This window comes from Ornithodoros turicata, chromosome 4 (assembly GCF_037126465.1).
Source record: "Ornithodoros turicata isolate Travis chromosome 4, ASM3712646v1, whole genome shotgun sequence".
Lineage (NCBI taxonomy): Eukaryota > Metazoa > Arthropoda > Arachnida > Ixodida > Argasidae > Ornithodoros > Ornithodoros turicata.
Window position 1 is genome coordinate 40,493,021 of NC_088204.1, and position 12,427 is coordinate 40,505,447.

Here is a 12,427-nt window from a genome sequence, read left to right on the forward strand (position 1 = left end):
GTGTATGAGCACCCCAGGAGTGACAGCGGCCGTTTGAAAGAATGGACAGCAAGACATTGTTTTGAACGCCCCCATCCAGGACTAAGTTAACTGTTGACGAACCAACGTCTACCACAAAGACAGTGCGGAGAAAGCTCTCTTTTTAGCAATTTCCCTGTTTTCCTGATTCTTTCCGAAGCAGGGAATAGCCGTCGCCTGCGTAGGCAAGCGAGGTACGTAAACTGAAGCGACAGATGGGAAGAGGGAAGGCGATCACGGCTTGACACGAAACCGCCGATCCCAAGAAGCCGTTTCATTACTTTGCCGGCTTTTTCCTAAGCAAGGGATGGGAGTGGGAATGGCGACCGGCAGTGCCGGATTTACAGTGGTGGGGGCCCGGGGCATCGTACATGGTGGGGGCCCTTCTGCCTGATCAGTACTTTTCATGGTGCTTCATAAAGAAAATTTATGGTCATAGAGATGCCCGACCTCGGTGCAAATATTCAGTGAGATATATACGTATATGAAAAAGGTCAATGTAGAGCAGCTGGTTAGTTTATTACCACACATTTTCCAGAAAGAGTACCTCACATTAGATTTTATAGTTTACATCTTCTAAGATCTTCTATCTACTATCTAGCAAGCTATTCAAGACTACATTACGCTGCTAGCGCAAATTGGAACCTTCGTTTACTTCCTAACTCAAAAATTGGTAACGAGCTCCGTAAAATTAAGCTGTTTAAGAACATCACTTTGTATAACAGTGACAAGGTATTAAGTCTGCCGTGCGTCACGTTTGCCCGATGAATGTTCTTAATGAGCCTCGGTATCCAAAATGAAAGCTCACAGGAACTGCTGCTACCATCACAGTGAGATATACACTAAGAGCAACTCTACATAAGGGAAAACTTCCTTCACTCCGTTCTCTATATAAAGCGTCTAGAGGAACGCTCCCCGGCTACCGACCTCGTCTTACAAAATGCTTTAGTACAAAGACTGAAGCGTGTACCCCGAGGATGCAGATTTCTCCAAAGACACCGAACCAGGACGATAGTTCTTCATACGCGGCCAGCTGTTGATCAAGAGAAGCTAAACTGATCCAGAACCGGGAGAACCTTCTTTCTCCGGAATTTCCATGAAGGACCACTAAACCGTGGTTCCGGGGTAGCCTGCACTCTTAGAAATGAGCTTCACCGCGTAGCATGCTCCTAGCCAACCATAATCTCGAATGATATCGTTATCTGCCCTGATTTGTCGAAAACGGGAGGCGTACGCCTTTTTTGTGACACTTATGCTGTTCATAATTGTCATTAAAAGGCTTACGCCTCCCGTCTTTAACAAATCAGGGAAGATAGCAATATTATTCGCGATTATGGTTGGCTAGGAGGTGCTATGCGGTGAAGTTTATTTTTAAGAGTGTGGTGGCGTCAGCCGTACATTGGGTAGCCGATTGAGCTTTCTTGGTGCAGATACATTCCCTCATTCCAGTTGCATCTTCCACGACCATGCAATAGTGATCGAATGCTTCACGCCTTCAGGTCGAAGCATTTTCAGGTTGTTGTCCATGTGTATCTTTGGACTTTGTAACATTTTGCTGGTCATGTCCAAGCTGTCTAAAATATCGTCCCAAAACGCCACATAAATTCCCGTTCCAAAACCGATGACACCGCCGTCTTTAAAGCGCACTTCAGCCATTTCGTCTCGATAGCTAGCAATAACTTCGAGCGTGTTTAAGAAAAGACGGAGTATCCCCTGACGGCTCTCACAGCAACCGCTCTAGAGGACAACCGTGTGCTGCTGGCCGTCTTCGGTACTGGAACAGGCTGCTTTGCTGAGCAGTCGCCGGACATCGTTGTGGTGATGTTGCTAATCACCTTGTTTCTATGCATGGATGCTGTAAAGAACTCGTATACTTGCTCGAGGACACCTAAAAAAGGCAACATCAGCGGGGAAGCACTCGGCAGCTAATTTTGCCAACAGATTCAGACAGCGCACTGAGCAAGGAACCCACACTCTTAGAAATGAACTTCACCACATAGCACGCTCTTAGCCAACCATAAACTCGAATTATATCATTATCTGCCCTGATTTGTTGAAAACCGGAGGCGTACGCCTTTTTGTGACAATTATGAACAGCATAAGTGTCACAAAAAAAGGCGTACGCCTCCCGTTTTCAACAAATCAGAGCAGATAACGATATCATTTGAGATGATGGTTGGCTAAGAGCGTGCTATGCGGTGAAGTTCATTTTTAAGAGTGCACGTACCCTGATGATTTTTCTGTAGTGCTCGTGCTTGAAGACCTTTGTACCTTCCACTCATGGGCGCAGCATTGTCGTAGGACTGCCATACCTTCCTTGATGTTTGTGCCTTGTACGTCGAATAAACTGATTAAATCTTTGAACATGTCCTCAGCATTATGCCCCTGGTTATGCGTGAACCTTACACGATACAAAGTAACTGCTCTGGGGCTGAAACACACAACAGACGCACACAATTATATGTGCGTCACCATGAGGCTTGAGTTAACACAAGCCTCAAGGTGCCTAAGAACATGAACAACTGATTTATGGCAGTGAACTCAACAATTGTCTTTCAACTGGTATTTTCCAAGTGCACGAAAGTTCTTCCTGCATATGCCATTTTGGCCAGAACCCAGAACCATATATCGTTTGCAGAAGAAGCAATGACAATTGCAGTTCTGGGGGCCCCCTATTGATGGGGGCCCCGGGGCATGCTCCCCGTTTGCCCCCCCCCCCCAAAAAAAAAAAAATCCGGCACTGGCGACCGGATAGTCCATAAAAGGGGAACAGCTCCATAACAAACAAAAACAAAGAAGAAAAGAGAAGTGAGGGCGGACGACCACGACTCGTCACAGAACCGCCTGGGGCAACAAGACAACGCTCGGACCGGCAACATTCAACAACTGGTGTCGCTAGGCTCGACACGGACTTCAGACTGTGCAACCTCTCAACAGCCAGATCGACAGTCTCCATCAGCACTGTGCCGTCACAGATTGTGCCCCAAGGACAACGTCCAATTGTGGTGAGCCGGCAGCCTGTGCACAGACCTCATGTTTTAGATTAAATTGTGTGCCCATTATTTACTGGTGTTCGCCTCGTTCCTTCCACAAACTACCCCAAAGGTACCCCTATCTCGTGTGCAGTAGTTCCAACCGAGAGCGGTCATCGCACTGCTACCATCGCGCGGAAGCTGGCGTCATGGAGATTCCCACTCCCGATGAACGCATACGTGGGATCCTATGGCCCATGCTGCTGGCGGGACCACGACACGTCACGATGAGGTGTCGCGGACCCGGCCGTGATCCCGTCAAGTTGCTGGCTGTGTCTCCGCGCGGCAGCTCGCCACGGCGCGCGCCAGCTGTACTCCCTTAGCCGCTCCCTTTAAAGTCGCGCCCGAGAATTCTCCTCGCATGACGAAGGTACAATTTTGGTTCTCCACTCAGAAAAATGTTTTCTTTCTGGTGAAACGAGAAAGAAATCATTTCATAGTCCCTCTAATGTGCATGATCAAGGATGGAAGGAACGTGCTCATTTCGTCCTTCGAGAGCACTTCGTCTTTAAATTCTTGCTATAATAATTGAGACACCTAAAGTGAGGGGGAAGATATGTTTATTAAGAAAAAGGAAGTGAGTGAGTGAGCCTATTTGTGGTGCGACATGTTGCACGTGCCGCAGGGTAGGAAGGACTGCGGGTAATTTCGACCACCTGGGGTTCTTTTGACGTGTCCCGGAAATCTCCGACACACGATGCTGGGGAAGCAATGTTTACCTCCCCAGTTAATTCTTAATTAATAATAATGATTTCTTAGTTAATTATTCACCCAATTCTTGCAGTTTGGCAACAAAGCCCCCTACCCTCATATTACAGGCGGCCGTGGGTTGTAAAGCAGCTATTCCGGTTGCATTAACTGCGACAAAGCACGTGTCGGTCAGCTGGCGGCCATATCACCATAGCGAGCACCAGCTGGCCGATAAGCAGATTACGCTTGGGTTCAGGCTTCTTGACCGGCACAGCAATGACTTCTACTTTAAAAGAGGCACCACTCACGAGGCGGGCGAAAAATCATAGAATGAACAAACGCTCCCGATAAACGCCACTGGCTCACGTGTGGCGGCCCTCACGGTCTTGCTTAAAAGAGGGAGTTGCGGGACGTAATGGGACTTTCTAGAATGCAGCTCTTGCACTGACCAACCCCTCGGTGGTTGAAAGCAATAAGGCTGTTGTTTTGTTGTTAACTATGTGTGTTCGTGCTCTCCAAGGCTGCGTTGGGGGTAACGACAGGTCGGGAAGGAAATTAAGGAGCCGTCTAAGGGACCTTCAACAGGAGATAAAGGCGTCTGACAAGTGATGTACGACCAAAGGATGGCTTAAGTTCTAGGTGTGAAAGCCATGCATAGAGGACTTTGCACGCGACACTTCGGGGTATTTTTTATTTTTTTTTAAGGCTACGTGGACGTATGCCTACTAGACCTGATAGCACACGAACTTCTACTAAGTGCGGCGCGTCGACCGTGACCAAAAAGGAGAATAAATCAACTTGGTAACCGCGTGACTATGTTTTTCATTCGAGTAAGAAGGGACCTCAAACAGCACGGAAACAACAAACTGGGCCCCGATCTTCAACTTTCACATAGCGATCACATAGCGATCGTTATCGTTACATTGAAAGTTCGCGCTCTCCAAAGCCGCTTTGATAGCCTCGTGCGAGAAGTCGTTGCGAATCGTGGGTCGAAGTGATGCATTTAACGCGCGTCACTTCGGCCCATGATTTAATGCGCGGCCAGCTCGCGTGGCTCAGTGGTTAGCCCGCTGGCCACGAAACATCGACACTGGGAGGTACTAGGGTTCGAATCCCGGTGGTGGCTGTGCTGTTCATTTTTTTTTTCTGGATTTTCCTCAAATACTTTCAGACATATGTCGGCGCAGTTCCCTTAGAAGTCGATCCAGGACGCACATTCCCCAAGGGCGTTAGTCGTGACGTTGCCCTCTGTGAGGCCTACAACGGCGAGCACCTTCACCACCACCACCACCACCACCACCATTTACCGCGCGTTATGGGATAACGACAAGTTGACGATCGTGCTCCTGATCGCGTGCAACAGTTATCTGAGAGACGTTTCAGGGCAAATACATAACATATACCCAGTGATGGGCAGTGCTTGAAGTTACTTTTTGGGGTACTTTTACTGTAGGACAAGTAATTCTGCTGATTACTACCTTCTACTCCACTTGAAATATATTTTGCTGTACTTTCCGATTAAGTACTTCAAGTATTCTTTCGCGACCTTTGCTAGCTTCTGGCCCGCATCCGTCCCGCCACTGTGGTGCTCAATGTGGTGTTCACAGCACTGCGCCTCGGCCTATCTTAGCAAGTGCGCAATCCTATCGGAGCCAATAAATTGACAAGCCTCAACGTGCTCTTCCCCCTTGTTTGCTCATGCATTTTGCGTCCGTGTTTGACCTGTCTGATACGTTCCATTTGAACGTATACGTATCTGTATATACGTCCCCGTAGAGCTAAAAGGCGTGGCGTGAAAACAGCATGTTGTATTTGAGAGAACTTAATACGTACTTCTAGTACATTTCTCTTTATACTTTGCTTAAGGTATGTAGCACTGCCAGCACTCTTTACTGTATTTAAAGTTCATACTTTATCAAGTACTTGACACTTTACTTGGAGTACTTTTCCTGGTACTTTGCCCATCACTGCTACTTGCTTCGTTGCATGGTTTCAGATCCCAGCAGAAGGGGCTTACTTGTACGACGCTGTGTACGTCTACGCGCGTGCTCTCAATGAATGTCTCACCAACGGCGAGAACTACAGAGACGGAAGACTCATGTTCAACTACATGAAGGACAGAACGTATGAAAGTGAGTCTCACCCCACATCCCCTCTCAACAACAATTACTTCATTTTCATTGGTGTGTCTCAGGTTCTGGAAGCTTTGACTGGGAGTGGTTAGTACTTAGAGCGTTGAACTAGAGTGAATGAATGTACAGATTCGAGCTGTTATGCTATTCTCGAAATATTATGTTGAGAGCTATACAAGCGATTGCAACATGGTTTAGGTGTACCATAGTGCCCCTATTTTCACGCTTATTTGGACTCAATAAACAACTTCATCTCTCCTAATCAGATTGCGCGGAGTCCCAGAGTTGTGCATAGTACACTGTACATTTTGAGGCTGCTAGAACTATGTGAGTGAACGTGTCCTTCAAGGAAGGGCGTTACACCTGCCAGAGAGGACGGCAAGGTGCCCCCAAAAGAAGAGACAATAAGCAAACAACAACACAGGGGCACAACGCACAAGGCAATCCTTGTCCTGCGAAACTGAAATTCCCCTCGTCGAATAAAGACGAGAAGGGCAAGTCAAGTAATCTACGTCTTACAGCCTCAGATTGAAGTAGGGCAACGCTTTCGTACAAGAAAGTTCAACGCGACGAGCTCGTTGCTACATGCCGTGGTAAGCATTGGAATTCCTTTGGAGCGCAAAACAACAAAACTAGAACGCAGCAATGAATTACACGTTTATCCGTTTTCCTACACGCTAAGGAGCTCACTGAACGCTTTCGAATTTGAGAGAACATGAGAGAACTGATGTGGGTTCGAGTCCTACAGCTAGCTAACCTTTTCAGTGACTTCCATCTTTCATCGTTAATTTCTTAGGCAATTTGAGGCTCTGCATGTATTTGTCCTTTCTATGTTGTTCCAGACTCAGATCATCAGTTCTCTCATGTTCAACAGTTGCCGCTTGCGTCGATCCCGTCGTATGGTTTTGTGTATGAGTGAGAAAAAATGTAAGAGTAAAAGGGGGATGAGTGAGAGAGAGTAGCGCCCTTGGAAGTCGCTGGGGAGGTGTGTTAGCTTAGCTCAATTGGTAGAGCCCTGGGCCGGTAATCCAGAAGATGTGGGTTCGAGTCCTACACTCTTAGAAATGAACTTCACCACATAGCACACTCCTAGCCAACCATCATCCCGAATGACAACGTTCTCGCCCCTGATTTGTTGAAAACGGGAGGCGGAGCCTATTCTGTGCCGTGCATAATGGGCACAAAATAGGCTCCGCCTCCCGTTTTCAACAAATCTAGGGCGAGAACGTTGTCATTCGGGATTATGGTTGGCTAGGAGCGTGCTATGTGGTGAAGTTCATTTTTAAGAGTGTACAGCTGGCTAACCTTTTCAGTGACTTCCATCTTTCATCGTTGCTTCCGAATTATCATGCTTCATCAAAGAACGAACGCACAGTATCAAAACGTGCAATTCCTAGGGTTACGGGTACAAGTTACTGAAACACACCCCTTCTTCCGCGAGGGCCGCTAAATAAGGTGTGCCGTCTGTTGAGATTTCTCCGCACGCTAAAGAAGGCACAGGGCAAAATTAACCCACAAACCTCTGTGGCGTCGCTCTTCATCATAGTTGCCTCGTGACGTAAAGCCACGAATGTTCAATTATTAAGTTTTTATTAGGGGGAAGGTGGGGCAAGATCAGACAGAAATTTGCGAAAGAACAAGGAATTTTTATTTTTCGCATTTTTCAAAAAAACTACCCATAGGCACATTCTGAGATGTCTAAAGCTTCTGATAAGAATGGGTGCAGCCGGTTCTAAGAGAAAAGCGGAACAAGAAATTCAAAAATGACGATTGTCTCATCCTGCCCCAACCCCTCGGAACAAGACGGGACATCACGTGGGGTAAGATAAACACGCCGTGGTAATAAATTATACAGATTATTTTTTGAATCTAAGCACCTACACAGCCCGCTTGAGCCCACCGCCCACATGATGTGCAATAAAACCACACACAAAAAGGTGTTATTTCCCTCCACCGTCCTTTGCAAACAAGGCACTGCCCGCCTGACGTGTCGCTGGTCGCTGGCTGGTGCGTGCGCTTCTGCTTTGCTGCAAATGTCCTAGTAAACAGGAAAATTTGCTGGAAAATCCTAGGCAATATGCAAAATATGCACTTCGCAAGCTACGAGGTACTCTCATGTCGTATCGGTGCTACCCCAGACGTCGCTACAGACATCGCTGACATCCTCTGTGGGACAACCGCTGCTATGCTGTACGATACGCTGAAGGCGGTCATCATCAAACGAACTACCGCCTCAGAACGCAAGCGTCTTCAGCAACTGTTGTCCGCACAGGGCCTTGGGGATCGGCGGCCTTCGCAATAGACGATTTCAGAAATTGCATGGATGGCCCGCCAGAGAGCGCCGTGTTGCGAATGCCCCACTGCACCTTGGGATTTAGTTTTCATGAGTCAGACAGAAGAAGAAGAGCGCAAACGGTTTCGGTTTTCCCTCCTTCCTTCGAGCAACAGGCAGGCAAGAACGAATGCAAACCATTTCCCACGACGCATTGCGCGATGCGCGTGACTTGGGCGACGCAGGGCCCTCGTGCGGAGCGCAAGAGCAATATCTGAAATCGCCTATTACAGCACCTTCTCGGCGAGCGTGCCGCCATCTTCGATGAACCCTTGCTCATGGAGCACCTCTTGCAGCGACTCCCACGAGCTGTGCAGATGCTACTCGCAACAGCCGCCACCCTTCCCATCGCCCAACTTGCGGAGCATGCCCATAAGATAATGAAGGTGGCAGTTCCGACTATCTCAACCGTCCAGCTTTCCGAAACTCACACGCCGTCTGCCGGTCGTGCCCCATGCCCACTTCCGTCTGCACCAGCGGAAGATCACAAAAGCGGCCGTCGTACCGCCCTTGAAGAGCTGCAGGACGACGTGCGGAACCTAACGTCCCTGCTTGCGTCCGTTTTGCCACGTGCGCAGCCCAACACCGATGGCAAGCAGCGTCACGCGTCGCCGACGTCAGTCAAGGGTGGCTAACCTTCCGCAACCCATATAAAACCAAACCAAACCAAGATCTCCCAACGGAACCCGTCGTTCCTCACCGGTGCCTGAAGAGAATCCGACGGAGTTCTGTTGGTTCCACTGGCAGTTCAGCGCAAGAGCTCGAAGATGCCAAACACCTTGCGCCTGGCCGGGAAACCGTCCTGGGGGTCGCTAACGGCGGCGTGCGCATCCCCATCAACACTCAGCAGCGGCAGCCGCCTTCTCTACGTCTCCGATAGAACATCCCGACGCCGCTTCTTGGTCGACACCGGAGCAGAAGTCAATTTAATCCCTGCTACTCGAACGGATCGGTTACGACAACCCATCTGCCACCTCGCAGCTGCAAACCGCACCGGTTTACGGCAGAGAGTCGAACCGAACCTGAACCGAAAACCGTTATTAACCGTTATTTTTGGCCGAACCGGAACTGAACCGAACCAGAAGAGTCGACGCCATCTTGGAGCTGAACTGGAACTAAACCGGTAAAAAAATACAGGTTACCGGTTCAAATAACGGTTCACACGGAATTAAGTGCGAACTTTGCATGTTGTGCATGAACGTAAAAACGATTTTTCCTCTTTTTTCTTCATTTATTAGCTTCGTAGACTTCCTTTTGCTTGCCGAAAAAGTCGTGCCCTGCAACAATGATCTGGATTTTCTTGAGTCACGAAGTAACAACAACAAAGATAGGAACTGAAAACTGTTAGGACTACTAATGTCTAAGACATACACATGAATCTATATATGTTTTTGTCACAACCTTTTCTGTCACAATTATGCAGGACATAATTGTAACAGAAAAGGCGTACGCCTACTGTTTTCAACAAATCAGGGGAGAGAACGGTGTCATTCGAGATGATGGTTGGTTAGGAGGTGAAGTTACTGTCATTCCGTTTAATGCATGAAGTTTGCCGCGTGACTAGGGTATTAGAAAGTAAAGCGCTAGTCACCCTCATGCTGGTCAGAATGAAAAGAACATGCCAAGCTGGGTTTCTTTGTGGATTTGAAATAAAACAAGCAAAAACAACCATATTGACATCCCATAGAACATGCCAAGCTGGGTTTCTTTGTGGATTTGAAATAAAAGAAGCAAAAACAACCATATTGACATCGTATTTAAAAATCGGCAATGGGTCGAAAATTAGTTGAACCCTCTGCTTGTACTTGCTTTGTCTTTGTTCCACAGACACTTCACTCTAACGCGACATGGTAGCACGGCGGCGGTCAGTGCTGACACAATAAAGTGCCTTTTACATAGAGACGCCGAGCTCAGGATCGCACCATTGCAATCCAACTACCATGAAGCGTCGTTTTGGTCATTAACGTGTATTCGCGACTCCGACCGGTGATGAATTATTCCTATCACTTAAATGGCCAAGGTAGCTGGCTTGGTTGACTGGTGAGATGTTCCTGGCGCCTCTTCCTGGCGAGATTCTGGCGAGAACAACCCGGTGGGTGAGTTAACCCCCGCGACATGAGCTACGTGCGGGGACAGTCAACCCAAGGCGGTAATTCATGGTTATGCTCCTCTTGTAACCACTGCTAATCTTGTATTTGATATCGCACAACGTTTCAAAATCCTGAACGACCATTGACGCCTTCCTGTCCACTTCAAGCACTGTACCACAGAAACGGAAGTTTGCTTTAACCTGCCTATTGTGCTTCATTCGCACCCGTGGCCCCTGAACCGGTTCGTGAACCGAACCGTTTGGAAAGAACCGGTTTGAACCATTATAGTTGCCTTCTGGAGCTGAACCGGAACCGAACCCTTATCGTCGAACCTAAACCCGAACCGAACCGATAAACGTTTCGGTTCGACTCTCTGGTTTACGGTGAACGTTCGGTGACGTTGTTTCTTGGACTTCGGCGCTCCTTTCCGTGGGTGTTCAAAACTGCTGCAATTAAGCACAACGTACTCGGCGCGGATTTTCTGCACCACTTTGGTTTGGTCGTCGATCTCGGTCTGAAAGCCATCGTGGACTCGAAGACAAACTTGCATACTCCTGGACGTCCCTCCATTGTCCGTCAGCCTCCTCCAACCGCAGCCGTCTCCTCGCTCCAGTCGCCTTTTTCTGCTGTCCTCAGCGAATTTCCGTCTTTGACGAAGTCTCCGTATTGGACCAGCCAGTACGCCACGATGTGGTTCACCACATTCAAACACCTGGTGCCCCCGTCCACTTTCGACCCCATCGACTTGCGCCCAAAAAATTCAAGATCGCTCAAGCTGAGTTCCAGCAAATGCATGACATTGGTATTGCGAGACCGTCTCAAAGTGACTGGGCCTCGCCTTTGCATATGGTCCCTAAGAAAACGGGTGATTGGAGACCTTGTGGAGACTACAGGGCACTGTGGTCACCGAGCCGGATCGATATTCATTACCCAATATTCAAGATTTCACTATGAATTTGGCTGGTGCTCGTCTATTCAGCAAAATAGACATGGTGAAAGCGTACACTCTAAATCGTTTTACACCTTTAGAGGTGTAAAATAGGTGTATTAACAAAGATCACACCCTTTTCACACCCTACAACTGTGTTTTGGAAGTTCCTGAGGGTGTAACAATGGTGTACTACACCCTCAGGTGAAATATGGTCATTAGTGTGTCGCCTAGGTGTATAAAGGGAGTATGTTTATTTTCGATCACATTAACAAAAGTAAATATATACAACAACAGGGAACGGGAAATTACATTGCAAAAGTGTGTGGCGTGGATTTACAACACGTCTACCATCAGATAATATATGCAGTTTTAGAAGATCTGTTGAGATAGTGCTTAAATTTCTTAAAACACGTTGCTCCTCTTTTCAAGACAGAACAAATACATGACAGTGCTCATCATTCTCAACTGTAGTTAATGTTTGTATGAGAAAAATGGTATCAGAGTTAATAACATATATGCCTGTAATCTCAACGAACACGGGTAAGTCCTCCTCGGAAGATTCTTTGGCAACAACACAGCCAACAGCAAATGTGTTATCATTATCAACTGCACTTTTCACATAGACTATAGATTCTGCGTGAATATCATGAATGTAACTCTGAATTGCTTCTGGGGCATGTTGAAGCAGTATCTGCTTGGAACCATCAGTAGATGTGGCATTTCTGATGAAGGGCTGCGACCACACATACATTTGATAAAATTGATGTCTTCTTGCTAATGAAAGGGTTATATTCTTAAAATGTCGAGTTTTTCTAGCAACATCTTTAAAATGCTGGTGTTTCCCTTCGAAACGCATACACTATACAGCTAGGAGAGGACCAAACATCCTGATGAGTCGCGGATAATGAACAATGTAATGTATTTTACAAGGCTTAGATATTTGTGGGAACAACACTGCAAAGCCTTGAAGAAAGGAATAAATGCAACGTTCTAAGTAATGAACATGCATATGGGAGAGGTGCTTTCTCATGAGAAGGTCTACAATTTCACGAAAAGATATATACAGCTGCCGTGCTTCATTGCCCATGCACAGCTGCCACGCCATACATGATTTTCTGTGCATGTTTACACACATATTTAATCACCTTGATGTAAATACATATATGGACTTCAATGTGATTATATGCAATATGCTGGTAATT

The 12,427-nt window shown here is 47.3% G+C and overlaps 1 protein-coding gene across 1 annotated transcript in view; it reads left to right on the forward strand.

Annotated features, from left to right (window-relative positions):
• LOC135391451 (guanylate cyclase 32E-like) overlaps positions 1-12,427 on the forward strand; it is a 709,869-nt gene that overhangs the window by 646,270 nt on the left and 51,172 nt on the right. The window contains exon 7 of the mRNA XM_064621704.1: positions 5,737-5,872. Within this exon, the coding sequence (XP_064477774.1) occupies positions 5,737-5,872 (136 nt within the window). The remainder of the gene's footprint in view (positions 1-5,736; positions 5,873-12,427) is intronic.